Source organism: Notolabrus celidotus, unplaced genomic scaffold (genome assembly GCF_009762535.1).
Source record: "Notolabrus celidotus isolate fNotCel1 unplaced genomic scaffold, fNotCel1.pri scaffold_130_arrow_ctg1, whole genome shotgun sequence".
In the NCBI taxonomy this organism is placed as follows: domain Eukaryota; kingdom Metazoa; phylum Chordata; class Actinopteri; order Labriformes; family Labridae; genus Notolabrus; species Notolabrus celidotus.
Genome location: NW_023260013.1, coordinates 27,599 through 48,194, shown reverse-complemented (window position 1 = coordinate 48,194; position 20,596 = coordinate 27,599). Strand labels below are relative to the sequence as shown.

The 20,596-nt window shown below is 43.2% G+C and overlaps 6 gene segments (V, D, J or C); all 6 read right to left on the bottom strand.

Annotated features, from left to right (window-relative positions):
- Positions 1-309: 309 nt before the first annotated feature.
- On the bottom strand, positions 310-8,693 carry LOC117808607. The segment is given in 3 exon segments: positions 310-1,073; positions 1,166-1,203; positions 8,664-8,693. Coding segments are annotated over 3 exon segments (438 nt in total).
- LOC117808628 lies at positions 2,458-2,975 on the bottom strand. The segment is given in 2 exon segments: positions 2,458-2,786; positions 2,875-2,975. Coding segments are annotated over 2 exon segments (363 nt in total).
- A 627-nt stretch (positions 8,694-9,320) lies between the features above and the next one.
- On the bottom strand, positions 9,321-9,867 carry LOC117808617. The segment is given in 2 exon segments: positions 9,321-9,649; positions 9,742-9,867. Coding segments are annotated over 2 exon segments (384 nt in total).
- A 2,751-nt stretch (positions 9,868-12,618) lies between these two features.
- On the bottom strand, positions 12,619-13,273 carry LOC117808608. The segment is given in 2 exon segments: positions 12,619-13,055; positions 13,148-13,273. Coding segments are annotated over 2 exon segments (474 nt in total).
- Positions 13,274-16,081: 2,808 nt separating this feature from the next.
- On the bottom strand, positions 16,082-16,582 carry LOC117808593. The segment is given in 2 exon segments: positions 16,082-16,452; positions 16,539-16,582. Coding segments are annotated over 2 exon segments (411 nt in total).
- Positions 16,583-18,852: 2,270 nt separating this feature from the next.
- On the bottom strand, positions 18,853-19,295 carry LOC117808592. The segment is given in 2 exon segments: positions 18,853-19,157; positions 19,247-19,295. Coding segments are annotated over 2 exon segments (348 nt in total).
- Positions 19,296-20,596: the final 1,301 nt, after the last annotated feature.

The window sequence follows — 20,596 nt, the reverse complement described above, 5'->3', positions numbered from 1 at the left end:
AAATCAAGTTTTAAAGTTTGTGTTTTTGGACTTTTATGTCTTTTTTACACAACAGTGGACAGAAGAGGAAACTGGGAGGAGAGAGAGGGGATGACATGCAGCACGGGACTCTATCCTCTGTACATGGAGCGTGAGACTTAAGAGAGGCCATGCTGTGACCATGTGAGTCCGTTATCAGGACCTTATTGTTGACTTGGAGTCCAGAACCATCCAAATCCAGAAATGAGTTCAAGTTAAAACAGGAAGTGGAAACATCATTAAATGAGACTGTTATTCTCTTAACTGTCAGATTAAACTGACATGAAGTCATTGCTGGTCTGAGGGCTCCTCCTCTGGTGGTTTGGAGTCACTAAAGTCCACAAGGGGAACAGATCCCCTGAAGGACTGCGTTGCTTTTGCAGCAGTTAAACCTGCACGAGTGAGACCTTCAGAAACCATCTCATCCTCAAAGCAAGAGCAAAGGGTTAAATACACCCCCCACTGTGATGCAAGGCAAACACTTTATTTCATACAGAGGAGGCTGAAACTTTGCATCATTGTTAAACTCTGTGTGTGAAAAGATAAAGCAATAAAGTTTAATATTAAAAGATAACATGATCAGTAAATGAAATAAGACAACATGAACGTATAGATTCACTCAGGACTCAGATTTTCATCATCCACAGTTTCTCACCATCAGTGAAGACTCAGGACTAAAGAGACTGAACGCTCAGTGATGGTTGAAGATAGAGGAAGTAGTTTTTGTACGTCTCTCCTGTTATTGTCTCTCACTGTGGCTCTCCTGGCACAGTAATACACTGCAGAGTCTCCAGGCTGCATGTTCTGTCCGTTTAGAGTCACTGTTTTACTGGAGGGGTCTGAGGTGATACTGAACTTGTTCTTCAGTGAATCTTTGTAGTATGAAGTACTGCTGTCTCTCATCCCAATCCACTCCAGTCCTCTCCCTGCAGGCTGTCTGATCCAGGCTGTGTAGTAGCTGCTGAGAGAATAAGAGACCTGACAGGTGATGGTCAGACTCTGACCTGGCTGCACAGTCACAGAGGCTGGCTGAGTCAGCGTTTCACACTTCACACCTGTGGAGGAAAACATGTAGAATATTGAATCAGTGTATTCAGAGTCAGTGTGCTGTGATCATGCTGTCAGTGTGTGTCTCAGTGAGACTCACAGGATCCAGCAGCCAGCAGCAGCAGAGCTACAGAGAACATGGCTGATGATGAAGCTCCTGTCCTATAGTCCATCATGTTAAAGTGTGTGTCCACTGTCCTCTGTCCTCCTCTCTGCAGTCACATAAGTAGAGGAGGAACACGGCTCACTTTGCATTGACTCCTCCTTTCAGAGAGAGTGATCTCATTTCCTTCTTCTTCTTTTTACTTCAACCTTTCATCTTGTCTTCTGGTGAGGTCTTAAAATTTAACTTCAGGTTAAAATAGTTTCCAGTTTTCTTTGACACGTTTACAGAAACCTGTCCTCCCAGTCCTTCTGTTTGTAACAAACACTAACTTTCAAACAGACGAAGAGACCGTCTAACATTTTAATATTTTCTCAATCACATAGATTTAATTTACTCTTCAAAGTCAGACGAAGGAGACAAACACATTCTCTTTATAATCCTCTCATCTTTATTTCTCTTCTTCTGTTTCTAAAGGTCATATTTTGGGGTGTTTTCCTTTATTTGATTGGACAGCTTCAGAGAGAGGAACTGTGGGGAGGGAGTCGGGGTGACATGAACCAAATCATATCAGGACCAGGAACTAATCATTCCAGCCCTGTCTCTGTGGGGCGTCTGCTCTACCATCTGAGACAAACCTATACCTCTTCTTCTAACATTTATGTTCCCTCCATCATCATCATGTCACACACCGAGTCTAACATTTAGGCTCATAGGAATCATGATTTTCTCAGTGTGTTTGGGCATCAAGAGGGAGAACTCCAGTGCTGTGCAGGAAACTTGATGTCAAACTGAAGTGTCTCTGCTGATTGTCAGATTTTATAAACTTATTTCTTTATTTTTCATCTTTTCAGTTTCTGTTTTATTAGAGTGTTGCTTCCTCTCGTGTCACTGTGGCTCTGGAGCAGAATAATAAACAGCAGAATCTTCAGACTGTTCATCTGCAGATACACCTGCTGTCTGCTGTTGTCTCTGGAGATGGTGAACCGGCCTTTCACTGACTCAGAGTAGTAGATCTCAGCACTGTCATATCTGATGGAAGAAACCCACTCCAGTCCTTTTCCAGGAGCCGGTCTGACCCAGGCCATCCAGACGCTGCTGAATGTGAACCCAGAGCCTGTACAGGTCATGATTATCAAATGTGTATGTGAGTTTAGTCTCTGTTACTAAGCTGCTGTTTGATCATTGTTGGTCTGAGGGCTCCTCCTCTGGTGGCTTCATGTCACAGGTGTTCACATCTGAACGTTCAGTGATGGTTGTAAATAGAGGAAGTAGTTTTTGTACGACTCTCCTGGTATTGTCTCTCACTGTGGCTCTCTGGCACAGTAATACACTGCAGAGTCCTCAGTCTTCAGACTGTTCATCTGTAGGTAGAGTTTACTGCTAGAGTCGGTTCTGGAGATGGTGAACCGGCCTTTCACTGACTCAGGGTAGTAGGTGCTGCCACCACCGTTGCTGATAGTTGCAACCCACTCCAGTCCTTTTCCAGGAGCCTGTCTGACCCAGGCCATCCAGAAGCTGCTGAATGTGAACCCAGAGGCTGTACAGGTCAGTGTGTGGGATCCTCCAGGACTTTTAACCACTGGTTCAGATTGAGTCAGAGTCTGAGCATCAACACCTGTAAGGTAGATGAATAAATATCAAGTTGAATAAGCTGGAAACACAAAGTAATGCTGTGTAAAATCAATATGATTGAAGATCTCCACCTGCCCAGCAGACAGTTAGAAGCAGCAGTCCTGTCCTATAGTCCATCATGTTAAAGTGTGTGTCCACTGTCCTCTGTCCTCCTCTCTGCAGTCACATAAGTAGAGGAGGAACACGGCTCACTTTGCATTGACTCCTCCTTTCAGAGAGAGTGATCCCATTTGCATGAACTTCTCCTCTCATGGATGATGGAGTTTGACTCTTTGTTTGATCCTCTTGGAAACATTGGATAACTCTGACAACATTTAGATAAATGTAGTTTGAGGCAAAGTAAAGATTCATGTTTGTAATGCATCCTCCAACCAACAACAGTTTTTCATAGTTTGATCATTGTTGGTCTGAGGGCTCCTCCTCTGGTGGCTTCATGTCACATGTGTTCAGGCTCTGAGGGGTTTTTGTTCAGCTCTACAGATGGTTTGTGTTGTTGTGGGTCTCTGGCACAGTAATACACAGCAGAGTCTCCAGGCTGCATGTTCTGTCCTGTTAGAGTCACTGTTCCAGCTGAAGTGTCTCTGCTGTAGCTGAACTTGTTCTTCAGAGCAGCATTTTGCTCAAGTGCACCACCACCCCACTGATGAGAAATCCACTCCAGTCCTTTCCCTGCAGGCTGTCTGATCCATCCTGTTGCATAGCTAGTATCAGTCAGAGAATAACCAGAGACCTGACAGGTGATGGTCAGAGACTGTCCAGGCTGCACAACCTTTGATTCTGGCTGGATGAGATCAATACTGTTCACACCTGTGGAAACACAGATCAACATTATCTCCATCATTCATGTTATTATTCAGTGTTTCTGATGGATTAGTTTCAAAGCTCCTCCTCACAGGATCCAGCAGCCAGCAGCAGCAGAGCTACAGAGAACATGGCTGATGATGAAGATGAGCTGATGTGAGATCTTCCTCTCTAATACGGAGGATATATAATGAGCCTGGAGAATGGGCGGAGAGCGAGCAACACTTTATGAATTTGCATATATTACAGATTCTGGAATGATGTTTGTCTCCATCAGAAGTGAAGCAGCAGTGATCTCGAGGAGACAGAGATTGAGTCAGAAACAGGCTAAAGATGTTGTTCAGAGTTTCTTCAGCTTGTTTGAAGTTTTGAGACAGAGAGAGAAAAGTTGAGTTGATGATCAGAGTTGATGTGAACGCTGCATTTACTGTTGATCCAGGACTTCACATGTTGTTTCTGTGTTGTGGTGCTGAACTCTCACACAGGAGAATAAAAGCCTCCTTCAGTCCAGGGTTTGTGAGTCAGTCAGTTCTAGAGATGAGCAGGTCAGAGTGTCTTTATATAGGATCACATGAAACACACACTGGACACTGACTGCCATCTGCTGTTTGTATAATGGGAACTGCATCATGATGTTCACTCCCACACTGTGACCGACTGTAGAAGTTAAACCATGTGAACATTAATGTGGCTGTAATATGTTCCTGTAGTATTTAGGACACTCGTTCATACTGATGTGTTTGCTGTTGTTGGAGATATATGAGAAACTGATTATGACATGAACTCAGTTTAAGTCATGTGATCAGTGGTCAGATTATACGCTCTGTTGAAATGATGTTTGTGGGGTCATTTTTAATGTTTCATGAGAGTCCAGCTCTCTCCAAGGATCCGTCAGTCAAGTAAAGACAACTCCTGCAGGTTTTTGTACACCTGCTCAGCCAGCTCGTGTCACTGTGGCTCTCTGGCACAATAATAAACAGCAGAATCTTCAGTCTTCAGACTGTTCATCTGCAGATACACCTGCTGTCTGCTGTTGTCTCTGGAGATGGTGAACCGGCCTTTCACTGACGCAGAGTAGTAGATGTTGCTACTATCATACATAGCCGCAATCCACTCTAGTCCTTTTCCAGGAGCCTGTCTGACCCAGGCCATATAGTAGCTGCTGAATGTGAACCCAGAGGCTGTACAGGTCAGTCTGTGGGATCCTCCAGGACTTTTAACCACTGGTTCAGATTGAGTCAGAGTCTGAGCATCAACACCTGTAAGGTAGATGAATAAATATCAAGTTGAATAAGCTGGAAACACAAAGTAATGCTGTGTAAAATCAATATGATTGAAGATCTCCACCTGCCCAGCAGACAGTTAGAAGCAGCAGTCCTGTCCTATAGTCCATCATGTTAAAGTGTGTGTCCACTGTCCTCTGTCCTCCTCTCTGCAGTCACATAAGTAGAGGAGGAACACGGCTCACTTTGCATTGACTCCTCCTCTCGTGGACCCAGCTGGATTTGGATCTCAGTTACTCTTTGATGAACTTGGATAATACTTTTTTACAGTGAGGGCATCAGTTCCCTGTTTTTGCCTTTTTGCTTGATTTAGTTTAAATTGTTGATCAGGTCACCAAACTGATTGAATCCTCTCTGCAGTCACTGAAGGCTGGAAGGAAAGTGTCTCTTCAGCGACTGTGATCACAGAGAGTTTGGTGTTTAGTTTGTCAGACTGGATAAAGAGGACTTGAAGCAGGAGATTGAGATCAGCAGAATCTTTGTGAGATTAAAAACTGCATTGAAGGTTTCTTGATCTGTTCTGCTGTTTCTCCACATGATAAGATTATCTGAGTTTCCTCCAATAAACTTTGGTGTTAAACATTTGCATCCCAATAATACGACACAGATCCAGTTTTCTTGATTTCAGGTACACAAAGGTGTTTCAGATCTAACAGCTTAGATTGGTGTCGTCTCCTGTCGGCGTTAGAGAAATGATCCTTACATTCCAGAGCATGTTTAATGAAGAGGCTGAAATGGACCTCAAGTCTCCATGTAGGGTGTAAATAAAGCAAACGTGTTGGGCTGACACAGTTTGATGAATAAAGGGACAAAGTGGACTCAAACTTTTACAGTTTTCAGATGTTTGTGGAGGTTGATGTAGAAAACTGAACCCTGCATCATGTGGAGCTTTTGAAAGCAGAGTTTAGTTTTCACTGCAGGTGAGTCCATGTTGTATAGACAGTGAGGTTTGCTGTGGGTAAGGACTTTCTGACACATGAAATACTTGAATCAATGAAACTGTTGGATTGATTGTTCCCATGGTTCAGTGGGAGACGTGTTTTCAGAGCCCTGACATGCTTCAGTGCTTCTCACACAGCCAGCAGTGTTGTTGAGTTTTTGCACAGCTCTGTAGTCTGCTGTGTCACTGTGGCTCTCGTGCACAGAAATAAACTGCAGAGTCCTCAGTCTGCAGACTGTTCATCTGCAGATACACCTGCTGTCTGCTGTCGTCTCTGGAGATGGTGAACCGGCCTTTCACTGACTCAGAGTAGTAGGTGCTACTGCCACTGCTGCTGTGAATCCAGGCAATCCACTCCAGTCCTTTTCCAGGAGCCTGTCTGACCCAGGCCATATGGAAGCTACTGAATGTGAACCCAGAAGCTGTACAGGTCAGTCTGTGGGATCCTCCAAGACTTTTAACCACTGGTTCAGATTCAGTCAGAGTCTGAGCATCAACACCTGTAAGGTAGATGAATAAATATCAAGTTGAATAAGCTGGAAACACAAAGTAATGCTGTGTAAAATCAATATGATTGAAGATCTCCACCTGCCCAGCAGACAGTTAGAAGCAGCAGTCCTGTCCTATAGTCCATCATGTTAAAGTGTGTGTCCACTGTCCTCTGTCCTCCTCTCTGCAGTCACATAAGTAGAGGAGGAACACGGCTCACTTTGCATTGACTCCTCCTTTCAGAGAGATTGATCCCATTTGCATGAACTTCTCCTCTCATGGATGATGGAGTTTGACTCTTTGTTTGATCCTCTTGGAAACATTGGATAACTCTGACAACATTTAGAACTATAGGCCGATATCAAACCTCCCTTTTTTAAGTAACAATTATTAACAGTTGAACAATTATCTCATGATAAATGACTGTTTTGATGTCTTCCAATTAGGATTCTGATCACATCACAGCACAGAGATCGCTCTTATCAAAGTCCTCAATGATATTCATTTAAACACAGACAATGGCAAAATTTCAGTTTTGGTATGACTTGATCTCAGTGCTGCTTTTGACACGGTTGACCACAAGATACTACTGGACAGACTTGAACACTGGGTGGGAGTCTCTGGTGCAGTGCTAAATTGGTTTAGGTCCTATTTAAATGATCAGGACTATTTTGTGTCTGAAGGTAATTACACATCTGAGCGGATGAAAATGGTGTGTGGAGGACCTCAGGGATCCATTCTGGGGCCTCTGCTATTCAACATCTACATGCTCCCCTTAGGTCAGATAAGAAGAAACAACAAAATAAAATATAATAGCTATGCAGATGACACACACATTTACATCACCATATCACTAGGGGATTATAGTCCCATACAAACACTGAGTAAATGCATTGAACAAATCAAGGACTGGACCAGACAGAACTTTCTTCAGTTCAACAAAGAAGAAACTGAAATGATTGTTTTTGGAGGAGGAAAGGTTAAAGGTCACTGCTCAGCTCCAATCTGCACAGATGAAATGTTCAAACCAAGCCAGAAACCTTGGTGTAGTCTTAGACTCAGACCTTCATTTCAGCAGCCACATTAAGACCATTACAAAGTCCGCCTACTATCACCTTCAGAATATATCAAGGATTAAAGGACTCATGTCTCAGCAGGATGCAGAAAAACTCCTCCATGCATTTATCTTTAGCAGACTAGACTACTGTAACGGGGTCTTTACAGGACTCCCTAAAGAGTCCATCAGAGGACTGCAGCTCAGACAGAATGCTGCTGCTCGAGTCCTAACAAGGACCAACAAAGTAGACCAGATCCCTCCAGTTCTTAGATCTCTACACTGGCTTCCTGTCTGTCAGAGAGTAGACTTTAAAATCCTGCTGATGGTTTATAAAGACCTGAAGGGTTTAGGCTGATCTGTTGCTACTGTACCACCTGGACCTCTGAGGTCCTCAGGTACTGGTCTGCTTTCAGTCCCTAGAGTCAGAAGGAAACATGGCGAAGCAGTGTTTAGTCATTCTGCTCCACATATCTGGAACACACTCCCTGAAAGCTGCAGGTCTGCTCCAACTCTCACCTCTTTAAATCAAAGACTAAGACCTTTTTATTTACCACTGCCTTCCTATCTTAGATTATTTTAACTTTTTTATTTCTTACATATTTCTAATCTTCCTTTTCTTTTCTATGTTTTATTACATTTGTCATTGTAATTGTGTTCTTTTATGCTTGTCTGAATGTTTCCAATCTTTTAATGTAAAGCACATTGAGCTGCCCTCGAGGATGAAATGTGCTATACAAACAAAGCTGCTGTTTGATCATTGTTGGTCTGAGGGCTCCTCCTCTGGTGGCTTCATGTCACAGGTGTTCAGGCTCTGAGGGGTTTTTGTTCAGCTCTACAGATGGTTTGTGTTGTTGTGGGTCTCCGTACACAGTAATACACAGCAGAGTCTCCAGGCTGCATGTTCTGTCCTGTTAGAGTCACTGTTCCAGCTGAAGTGTCTCTGCTGTAGCTGAACTTGTTCTTCAGAGCAGCATTTTGGTAAAAGTCTCCACCACCCCACTGATGAGAAATCCAGTCCATTGGTTTTCCTTCACACTGTCTGATCCATCCTGTTGCATAGCTGTTATCAGTCAGAGAATAACCAGAGACCTGACAGGTGAGGGTCAGAGACTGTCCAGGCTGCACAACCTTTGAGTCTGGCTGGATGAGATCAATACTGTTCACACCTGTGGAAACACAAATCAACATTATCTCCATCATTCATGTTATTATTCAGTGTTTCTGATGGATTAGTTTCAAAGCTCCTCCTCACAGGATCCAGCAGCCAGCAGCAGCAGAGCTACAGAGAACATGGCTGATGATGAAGATGAGCTGATGAGAGCTTCTCTTCTTCTGAGACTCACAGCCTGATGCCAAGTCTTTATATCAGACTGTGAGGAAGCTCACTTTGCATAGAGAAGGACTCTGACTCTAAAAGAAGGATGAGTCTTTATGCTACGTAAAGTATCTTGAAATGTTGTCAGTAATGTTAACTTTACACAGAAAGACATCATTTAATCTTCAAAGTCAGACGAAGGAGACAAACACATTCTCTTTATGATCCTCTCATCTTTATTTCTCTTCTTCTGTTTCTAAAGGTCATATTTTGGGGTGTTTTCCTTTATTTGATTGGACAGCTTCAGAGAGAGGAACTGTGGGGAGGGAGTCGGGGTGACATGTACCAAATCAGGGTAGTAGATCTCAGTACTGTCATATCTGATGGAAGAAACCCACTCCAGTCATTTTCCTGGAACTGGTCTGACCCAGGCCATCCAGTTGCTGCTGAATGTGAACCCAGAGCCTGTACAGGTCATGATTTATCAAATGTGTATGTGTGTTTAGTCTCTGTTACTAAGCTACTGTTTGATCATTGTTGGTCTGAGGGCTCCTCCTCTGGTGGCTTCATGTCACAGGTGTTCACATCTGAATGTTCAGTGATGGTTGAAAATAGAGGAAGTAGTTTTTGTACGTCTCTCCTGTTATTGTCTCTCACTGTGGGTCTCTGGCACAGTAATACACTGCAGAGTCTCCAGGCTGCATGTTCTGTCCGTTTAGAGTCACTGTTTTACTGGAGGAGTCAAAACTGATACTGAACTTGTTCTTCAGTGAATCTTTGTAGTATGTTGTTTGTCCCACACGTCCTAATATAATCCACTCCAGTCCTCTCCCTGCAGGCTGTCTGATCCAGCCCGTCCAGTAGCTGCTGACAGAATAAGAGACCTGACAGGTGATGGTCAGACTCTGACCTGGCTGCACAGTCATAGAGGCTGGCTGAGTCAGCGTTTCACACTTCACACCTGTGGAGGAAAACATGTAGAATATTGAATCAGTGTATTCAGAGTCAGTGTGCTGTGATCATGCTGTCAGTGTGTGTCTCAGTGAAACTCACAGGATCCAGCAGCCAGCAGCAGCAGAGCTACAGAGAACATGGCTGATGATGAAGCTCCTGTCCTATAGTCCATCATGTTAAAGTGTGTGTCCACTGTCCTCTGTCCTCCTCTCTGCAGTCACATAAGTAGAGGAGGAACACGGCTCACTTTGCATTGACTCCTCCTTTCAGAGAGAAATGAGTGTGAACTTGTTGTTGTGTGGTGCAGACATATTTAGTCATAGTTCATCATTGTTTCCTCTTTATTAACTGCAGGATGGTCTGACAGTGAAAAACAACTTCATGTAGAAACTGATCATTTACACTTTCTTTATTTTCCACAACATAAAATCAAGTTTTAAAGTTTGTGTTTTTGGACTTTTATGTCTTTTTTACACAACAGTGGACAGAAGAGGAAACTGGGAGGAGAGAGAGGGGATGACATGCAGCACAGGGACTCTATCCTCTGTACATGGAGCGTGAGACTTAAGAGAGGCCATGCTGTGACCATGTGAGTCCATTATCAGGAACTTGGGACCAATCAGAATCAAGTATTCACTCTGACCAACATACAACATTTACTACAGTCATTACTTGAGATTTTCAGCACTGACTGATAATCATGATCACTTTGTAAAGTGATGCTGAAACAAGCGTCTGCTCCCAGTGATGGTTGTAAATAGAGGAAGTAGTTTTTGTACGTCTCTCCTGTTATTGTCTCTCACTGTGGCTCTCTGGCACAGTAATACACTGCAGAGTCTCCAGGCTGCATGTTCTGTCCGTTTAGAGTCACTGTTTTTCTGGAGGAGTCTGAGGTGATACTGAACTTGTTCTTCAGTGAATCTTTGATATATGTTGTGTGTCCAACACGTCCTCCTATTACAATCCACTCCAGTCCTCTCCCTGCAGGCTGTCTGATCCAGGCCGTGTAGTAGCTGCTGAGAGCATAAGAGACCTGACAGGTGATGGTCAGACTCTGACCTGGCTGCACAGTCACAGAGGCTGGCTGAGTCAGCGTTTCACACTTCACACCTGTTAAAACAGAGAAAATGTTTGGTACCAAATGATGGAGTTAAAGTGCAAAAGAAGAAGTGTTGACTTTGACAGATCCAGACAGACTCACATCCAGCTGCCAGCAGCAGCAGCAGCAGCAGAGCTCCAGAAAACATGCTTTCTGTTGAAGGTGACGAGCTGTGAACTCCACTGACAGCCTGATGGCAAGTTTTTATAGCTGAGTAACAAGGAAGCTCTCTGAGTTTGCATACAATCAAACACATCAAGCAGCACTGATGGTCTGACTGGATGTATTTTTCATGATGTAAAGTAAACTTATTTAGGAAGCATTGCAGAACACTGTTGATGTGAACCCATGAAAACAACCAGAGTAACCACAGGAATGTTGCTTTCTGTAATCCATATTTACAGCCTGTTTAGCAAGTTAGCAAGAAACTATGATGTAGCCTCTATGATATGAACTATGTGCTGTCAGCACCTCCTGATTTCCATTCACAAATATTCATATCATCTTTATTATGAACTCTGTCAGAGACTTTATGCTTGTGCTGAACCAGTGTGGAGGATGAGAGCTGCAGCTTTTTGTACAGCTGCTCAGCCAGCTCGTGTCACTGTGGCTCTCTAGCACAATAATAAACTGCAGAATCTTCAGTCTTCAGACTGTTCATCTGCAGATACACCTGCTGTCTGCTGTTGTCTCTGGAGATGGTGAACCGGCCTTTCACTGACTCAGGGTAGTAGGTGCTGCCACCATTGCTGTTGATATAAGCAACCCACTCCAGTCCTTTTCCAGGAGCCTGTCTGACCCAGACCATTTCATAGCTGCTGAATGTGAACCCAGAGGCTGTACAGGTCAGTGTGTGGGATCCTCCAGGACTTTTAACCACTGGTTCAGATTGAGTCAGAGTCTGAGCATCAACACCTGTAAGGTAGATGAATAAATATCAAGTTGAATAAGCTGGAAACACAAAGTAATGCTGTGTAAAATCAATATGATTGAAGATCTCCACCTGCCCAGCAGACAGTTAGAAGCAGCAGTCCTGTCCTATAGTCCATCATGTTAAAGTGTGTGTCCACTGTCCTCTGTCCTCCTCTCTGCAGTCACATAAGTAGAGGAGGAACACGGCTCACTTTGCATTGACTCCTCCTTTCAGAGAGAAATGAGTGTGAACTTGTTGTTGTGTGGTGCAGACATATTTAGTCATAGTTCATCATTGTTTCCTCTTTATTAACTGCAGGATGGTCTGACAGTGAAAAACAACTTCATGTAGAAACTGATCATTTACACTTTCTTTATTTTCCACAACATAAAATCAAGTTTTAAAGTTTGTGTTTTTGGACTTTTTTTTCTTTACCTTGGACATATTTATATTTAACATTTAGATTTAACATTTAGATTTAACAGTAATTATAACTTTAATATATTTTAACTACTAAATTAAATGTTAAGAAGATCACAAATATTTCTCTAAATGTGATAAAAAAGTGACTTTTAAAGATTCTCACTAAATGAGACTCTTATTCTCCTAACTGTCAGATTAAACTGACATGAAGTCATTGCTGGTCTGAGGGCTCCTCCTCTGGTGGTTTGGAGTCACTAAAGTCCACAAGGGGAACAGATCCCCTGAAGGACTGCGTTGCTTTTGCAGCAGTTAAACCTGCACGAGTGAGACCTTCAGAAACCATCTCATCCTCAAAGCAAGAGCAAAGGGTTAAATACACCCCCCACTGTGATGCAAGGCAAACACTTTATTTCATACAGAGGAGGCTGAAACTTTGCATCATTGTTAAACTCTGTGTGTGAAAAGATAAAGCAATAAAGTTTAATATTCAAAGATAACATGATCAGTAAATGAAATAAGACAACATGAACGTATAGATTCACTCAGGACTCAGATTTTCATCATCCACAGTTTCTCACCATCAGTGAAGACTCAGGACTAAAGAGACTGAACGCTCAGTGATGGTTGAAGATAGAGGAAGTAGTTTTTGTACGACTCTCCTGTTATTGTCTCTCACTGTGGCTTTCCTGGCACAGTAATACACTGCAGAGTCTCCAGGCTGCATGTTCTGTCCGTTTAGAGTCACTGTGTTTCTGGAGGAGTCCAAGTCGATGCTGAACTTGTTCTTCAGTGAATCTTTGTAGAATGAAGTACTGCTTGCTCTCATCCCAATCCACTCCAGTCCTTTCCCTGCAGGCTGTCTGATCCAAGCTGTGTAGTAGCTGTTAACAGAATAAGAGACCTGACAGGTGATGGTCAGACTCTGACCTGGCTGCACAGTCATAGAGGCTGGCTGAGTCAGCGTTTCACACTTCACACCTGTGGAGGAAAACATGTAGAATATTGAATCAGTGTATTCAGAGTCAGTGTGCTGTGATCATGCTGTCAGTGTGTGTCTCAGTGAGACTCACAGGATCCAGCAGCCAGCAGCAGCAGAGCTACAGAGAACATGGCTGATGATGAAGCTCCTGTCCTATAGTCCATCATGTTAAAGTGTGTGTCCACTGTCCTCTGTCCTCCTCTCTGCAGTCACATAAGTAGAGGAGGAACACGGCTCACTTTGCATTGACTCCTCCTTTCAGAGAGATTGATCTCATTTCTGTCTTCTTCTTTTTACTTCAACCTTTCATCTTGTCTTCTGGTGAGGTCTTAAAATTTAACTTCAGGTTAAAATAGTTTCCAGTTTTCTTTGACACGTTGACAGAAACCTGTCCTCCCAGTCCTTCTGTTTGTAACAAACACTAACTTTCAAACAGACGAAGAGACCGTCTAACATTTTAATATTTTCTCAATCACATAGATTTAATTTACTCTTCAAAGTCAGACGAAGGAGACAAACACATCCTCTTTATAATCCTCTCATCTTTATTTCTCTTCTTCTGTTTCTAAAGGTCATATTTTGGGGTGTTTTCCTTTATTTGATTGGACAGCTTCAGAGAGAGGAACTGTGGGGAGGGAGTCGGGGTGACATGTACCAAATCATATCAGGACCAGGAACTAATCATTCCAGCCCTGTCTCTGTGGGGCGTCTGCTCTACCATCTGAGACAAACCTATACCTCTTCTTCTAACATTTATGTTCCCTCCATCATCATCATGTCACACACCGAGTCTAACATTTAGGCTCATAGGAATCATGATTTTCTCAGTGTGTTTGGGCATCAAGAGGGAGAACTCCAGTGCTGTGCAGGAAACTTGATGTCAAACTGAAGTGTCTCTGCTGATTGTCAGATTTTATAAACTTATTTCTTTATTTTTCATCTTTTCAGTTTCTGTTTTATTACAGTGTTGCTTCCTCTCGTGTCACTGTGGCTCTGGAGCACAATAATAAACAGCAGAATCTTCAGACTGTTCATCTGCAGATACACCTGCTGTCTGCTGTTGTCTCTGGAGATGGTGAACCGGCCTTTCACTGACTCAGAGTAGTAGATCTCAGCACTGTCATATCTGATGGAAGAAACCCACTCCAGTCCTTTTCCAGGAGCCGGTCTGACCCAGGCCATCCAGACGCTGCTGAATGTGAACCCAGAGCCTGTACAGGTCATAATTATCAAATGTGTATGTGTGTTTAGTCTCTGTTACTAAGCTGCTGTTTGATCATTGTTGGTCTGAGGGCTCCTCCTCTGGTGGCTTCATGTCACAGGTGTTCACATCTGAACGTTCAGTGATGGTAGTAAATAGAGGAAGTAGTTTTTGTATGCCTCTCCTGGTATTGTCTCTCACTGTGGCTCTCTGGCACAGTAATACACTGCAGAGTCCTCAGTCTTCAGACTGTTCATCTGTAGGTAGAGTTTACTGCTGGAGTCGGTTCTGGAGATGGTGAACCGGCCTTTCACTGACTCAGGGTAGTAGGTGCTGCCACCACCGTTGCTGATAGTTGCAACCCACTCCAGTCCTTTTCCAGGAGCCTGTCTGACCCAGGCCATCCAGAAGCTGCTGAATGTGAACCCAGAGGCTGTACAGGTCAGTGTGTGGGATCCTCCAGGACTTTTAACCACTGGTTCAGATTGAGTCAGAGTCTGAGCATCAACACCTGTAAGGTAGATGAATAAATATCAAGTTGAATAAGCTGGAAACACAAAGTAATGCTGTGTAAAATCAATATGATTGAAGATCTCCACCTGCCCAGCAGACAGTTAGAAGCAGCAGTCCTGTCCTATAGTCCATCATGTTAAAGTGTGTGTCCACTGTCCTCTGTCCTCCTCTCTGCAGTCACATAAGTAGAGGAGGAACACGGCTCACTTTGCATTGACTCCTCCTTTCAGAGAGAGTGATCTCATTTCCTTTTTCTTCTTTTTACTTCAACCTTTCATCTTTTCTTCTGGTGAGGTCTTAAAATTTAACTTCAGGTTAAAATAGTTTTCAGTTTTCTTTGACACGTTTACAGAAACCTGTCCTCCCAGTCCTTCTGTTTGTAACAAACACTAACTTTCAAACAGACGAAGAGACCGTCTAACATTTTAATATTTTCTAGATCACATAGAAATATCAGAGTTCAGTCTTAATCTTTGTTGAAGCTGATGTGTAGAAGTTTCTCCTGTACAGCTCGTCATGGTTTGAGTTTGAGTTTCATTTTGTAGAATTATTTGTTGTTTCAGTTTCTGAAGCCAAAGGGACAAAACACATTTCTGCTAGGAGGGAGATAAATTGGGATGAGCGTGTAAATGTTGAATTATGAACAATGTCTGGAGGATCTTCAGATAGTTTCTGTTTGTTGACACAGTTTGATCCTAAGGGTTCAGACTTTGAGCATCAAATGAACCAGCTAACAGTCCTGTAAACACCTCTTCATAGAAAAACAAAAACAACCTTCTATATGTTTCAGTTTGTAAGTTGAATTAGAGTTTAATATGAACCTAATGAGATGAAATGAGATTCCAGAATTCAGTCAGCAGACTTTTATCACTGAGAGATGATTTAATAAATGTGTGTTATGTTAATGTTTCTGACTTTTCAAACTCATGAAGAAACTGTAGAGAAATGTTTGAAGGACAATCAGAAATATGTCCAATTAGTTTAAGAACAACAGTTACTGAACCTGAGTGAAGATCTGCAGTTAAAGTATCATGTTAACATCATGTGAACAGGATACATGACATGTTATCATTTTATTACAGCTGAATGTGTTCATACAGATATCATAAACCATATGCTGTGTAGACTGAGAAAGATTATTCTGAGAATTACACAACTGCACATTGAAATGAGTTTTTATATCCTGAAACGAGCAGGATACTTTACCCTTATTATACATGTCTGTTTCCATGTGTGTGTGTTCTCCCTCCAACACTGATCTGATGATAGAATCATTGTTGGTCTGAGGGCTCCTCCTCTGGTGGCTTCATGTCACAGGTGTTCAGGCTCTGAGGGGTTTTTGTTCAGCTCTACAGATGGTTTGTGTTGTTGTGGGTCTCTGGCACAGTAATACACTGCAGAGTCTCCAGGCTGCATGTTCTGTCCTGTTAGAGTCACTGTTCCAGCTGAAGTGTCTCTGCTGTAGCTGAACTTGTTCTTCAGAGCAGCATTTTGCTGAAGTGCACCACCACCCCACTGATGAGAAATCCACTCCAGTCCTTTCCCTGCAGGCTGTCTGATCCATCCTGTTGCATAGCTGTTATCAGTCAGAGAATAACCAGAGACCTGACAGGTGAGGGTCAGAGACTGTCCAGGCTGCACAACCTTTGAGTCTGGCTGGATGAGATCAATACTGCTCACACCTGTGGAAACACAAATCAACATTATCTCCATCATTCATGTTATTATTCAGTGTTTCTGATGGATTAGTTTCAAAGCTCCTCCTCACAGGATCCAGCAGCCAGCAGCAGCAGAGCTACAGAGAACATGGCTGATGATGAAGATGAGCTGATGTGAGATCTTCCTCTCTAATATGGAGGATATATAATGAGCCTGGAGAATGGGTGGAGAGCGAGCAACACTTTATGAATTTGCATATATTACAGATTCTGGAATGATGTTTGTCTCCATCAGAAGTGAAGCAGCAGTGATCTCGAGGAGACAGAGATTGAGTCAGAAACAGACCAAAGATGTTGTTCAGAGTTTCTTCAGCTTGTTTGAAGTTTTGAGACGGAGAGAGAAAAGTTGAGTTGATGATCAGAGTTGATGTGAACGCTGCATTTACTGTTGATCCAGGACTTCACATGTTGTTTCTGTGTTGTGGTGCTGAACTCTCACACAGGAGAATAAAAGCCTCCTTCAGTCCAGGGTTTGTGAGTCAGTCAGTTCTAGAGATGAGCAGGTCAGAGTGTCTTTATATAGGATCACATGAAACACACACTGGACACTGACTGCCATCTGCTGTTTGTATAATGGGAACTGCATCATGATGTTCACTCCCACACTGTGACCGACTGTAGAAGTTAAACCATGTGAACATTAATGTGGCTGTAATATGTTCCTGTAGTATTTAGGACACTCGTTCATACTGATGTGTTTGCTGTTGTTGGAGATATATGAGAAACTGATTATGACATGAACTCAGTTTAAGTCATGTGATCAGTGGTCAGATTATACGCTCTGTTGAAATGATGTTTGTGGGGTCATTTTTAATGTTTCATGAGAGTCCAGCTCTCTCCAAGGATCCGTCAGTCAAGTAAAGACAACTCCTGCAGGTTTTTGTACAGCTGCTCAGCCAGCTCGTGTCACTGTGGCTCTCTGGCACAATAATAAACAGCAGAATCTTCAGTCTGCAGACTGTTCATCTGCAGATACACCTGCTGTCTGCTGTTGTCTCTGGAGATGGTGAACCGGCCTTTCACTGACTCAGAGTAGTAGGTGCTGCCACCATTGCTGTGAATCCAGGCAACCCACTCCATTCCTTTTCCAGGAGCCTGCCTGATCCAGGCCATATGAGGAGTACCACTGAACCCTGAATGTGTACAGGTCAGTCTGTGGGATCCTCCAGGACTTTTAACCACTGGTCCAGATTCAGTCAGAGTCTGAGCATCAACACCTGTAAGGTAGATGAATAAATATCAAGTTGAATAAGCTGGAAACACAAAGTAATGCTGTGTAAAATCAATATGATTGAAGATCTCCACCTGCCCAGCAGACAGTTAGAAGCAGCAGTCCTGTCCTATAGTCCATCATGTTAAAGTGTGTGTCCACTGTCCTCTGTCCTCCTCTCTGCAGTCACATAAGTAGAGGAGGAACACGGCTCACTTTGCATTGACTCCTCCTCTCGTGGACCCAGCTGGATTTGGATCTCAGTTACTCTTTGATGAACTTGGATAATACTTTTTTACAGTGAGGGCATCAGTTCCCTGTTTTTGCCTTTTTGCTTGATTGAGTTTAAATTGTTGATCAGGTCACCAAACTGATTGAATCCTCTCTGCAGTCACTGAAGGATGGAAGGAAAGTGTCTCTTCAGCGACTGTGATCACAGAGAGTTTGGTGTTTAGTTTGTCAGACTGGATAAAGAGGACTTGAAGCAGGAGATTGAGATCAGCAGAATCTTTGTGAGATTAAAAACTGCATTGAAGGTTTCTTGATCTGTTCTGCTGTTTCTCCACATGATAAGATTATCTGAGTTTCCTCCAATAAACTTTGGTGTTAAACATTTGCATCCCAATAATACGACACAGATCCAGTTTTCTTGATTTCAGGTACACAAAGGTGTTTCAGATCTAACAGCTTAGATTGGTGTCGTCTCCTGTCGGCGTTAGAGAAATGATCTTTACATTCCAGAGCATGTTTAATGAAGAGGCTGAAATGGACCTCAAGTCTCCATGTAGGGTGTAAATAAAGCAAACGTGTTGGGCTGACACAGTTTGATGAATAAAGGGACAAAGTGGACTCAATCTTTTACAGTTTTCAGATGTTTGTGGAGGTTGATGTAGAAAACTGAACCCTGCATCATGTGGAGCTTTTGAAAGCAGAGTTTAGTTTTCACTGCAGGTGAGTCCATGTTGTATAGACAGTGAGGTTTGCTGTGGGTAAGGACTGTCTGACACATGAAATACTTGAATCAATGAAACTGTTGGATTGATTGTTCCCATGGTTCAGTGGGAGACGTGTTTTCAGAGCCCTGACATGCTTCAGTGCTTCTCACACAGCCAGCAGTGTTGTTGAGTTTTTGCACAGCTCTGTAGTCTGCTGTGTCACTGTGGCTCTCGTGCACAGAAATAAACTGCAGAGTCTTCTTGTTTGGGACTCTTCACCTCTAAGTACACAACATTTACAGACGTGTCCTTGGTGATGGAAAACTGGCCTCGGAGACTTTGGGCAAATATTGTGCCGGTTCCGCCATCAATGCGTCCGATCCATTCCAGACCTCTCCCTGGTTTTTGACGAATCCAGTGCAGCCAAGTCAGAGCAAGTCCATCCACTTTACAGGACAGAGTGACTGGTTGTCCTGGTCTGCTGACTACTGGCTCTGAGGAGGTGAGGGACTGGCCCTTAGCAGCTGAAAGAGACAGAGTTTTAGAGGACAGGGAGCCAGCAGACATCCAAAGCTCACTGTCTCCTCCTCTGCTGCACAATGAAGACACTCACCTGAAATGAGAGCCAAGAGGAGGACGCTTTGGACCACTGTCATGGTGGGAGCTGGACCAAGTCTACATCCACAAAGCCAGCATGAAGGATATATAACGTGCAGGCAGAGTGGGCGTGGCGGCTGCATCGGTATGTAAATGAGCGTTTTACCCGTCAGAGATTTTGGTGATGAAGATTCTGATGAATTGAAACTCAGAGACGGAGAGCGTGGAGTTCAATCAGACTGAGACACCAACATGAAAGATGTAGATCAGTGTCTCTCTTATCAGAGTGTTTGAACCACTTGGTCATGTGTGCCTCTGTGACAGAGTGTAAGAACATGACATGTTGAACTCTAACTAATGAACATGTGTCTCTGAAGTCAGCAGCTCATGATCATGTGAGTATAAAAGTCCTGTCAGTCATTGGTCTGTGTCTTTAGGATCAGTGAGAGGAGCAGGTCTGAGTGTTTCTGAACAGGAACAGAGGAAATCTTGACCCTGACTGCCATCTAGTGTTCTTATATAGAAACTGAAATAACATTCACTTGTATTGTGACTTATTTTAAAGGTTGAATATTTAAAGACGAATCCAACCAAAGGCTGGAAACATCTGAACTTTATTCATGCGAATGATTCTATGAAAGGATTGCTCCCTTTCTTTATCATGATGATCATTGGAGTAAGACGGCTCTTTAGTTGTTGATTCAGATTTACTGTTGTTCATTACCAATGATATTTATTAGGACCAGTTTTTAATGACAAGTTCAATGATAAACTCTCTCCAAGGATCTGTCAGTCAAGTAAAGACAACTCCTGCAGCTTTTTGTACAGCTGCTCAGCCAGCTCGTGTCACTGTGTCTGTCTGGCACAATAATAAACAGCAGAATCTTCAGTCTTCAGACTGTTCATCTGCAGATACACCTGCTGTCTGCTGTTGTCTCTGGAGATGGTGAACCGGCCTTTCACTGACTCAGAGTAGTAGGTGCCAGTAGCAGCAACCCACTCCAGTCCCTTTCCAGGAGCCTGTCTGACCCAGGCCATATTGTAGCTGCTGAATGTGAACCCAGAGGCTGTACAGGTCAGTGTGTGGGATCCTCCAGGACTTTTAACCACTGGTTCAGATTGAGTCAGAGTCTGAGCATCAACACCTGTAAGGTAGATGAATAAATATCAAGTTGAATAAGCTGGAAACACAAAGTAATGCTGTGTAAAATCAATATGATTGAAGATCTCCACCTGCCCAGCAGACAGTTAGAAGCAGCAGTCCTGTCCTATAGTCCATCATGTTAAAGTGTGTGTCCACTGTCCTCTGTCCTCCTCTCTGCAGTCACATAAGTAGAGGAGGAACACGGCTCACTTTGCATTGACT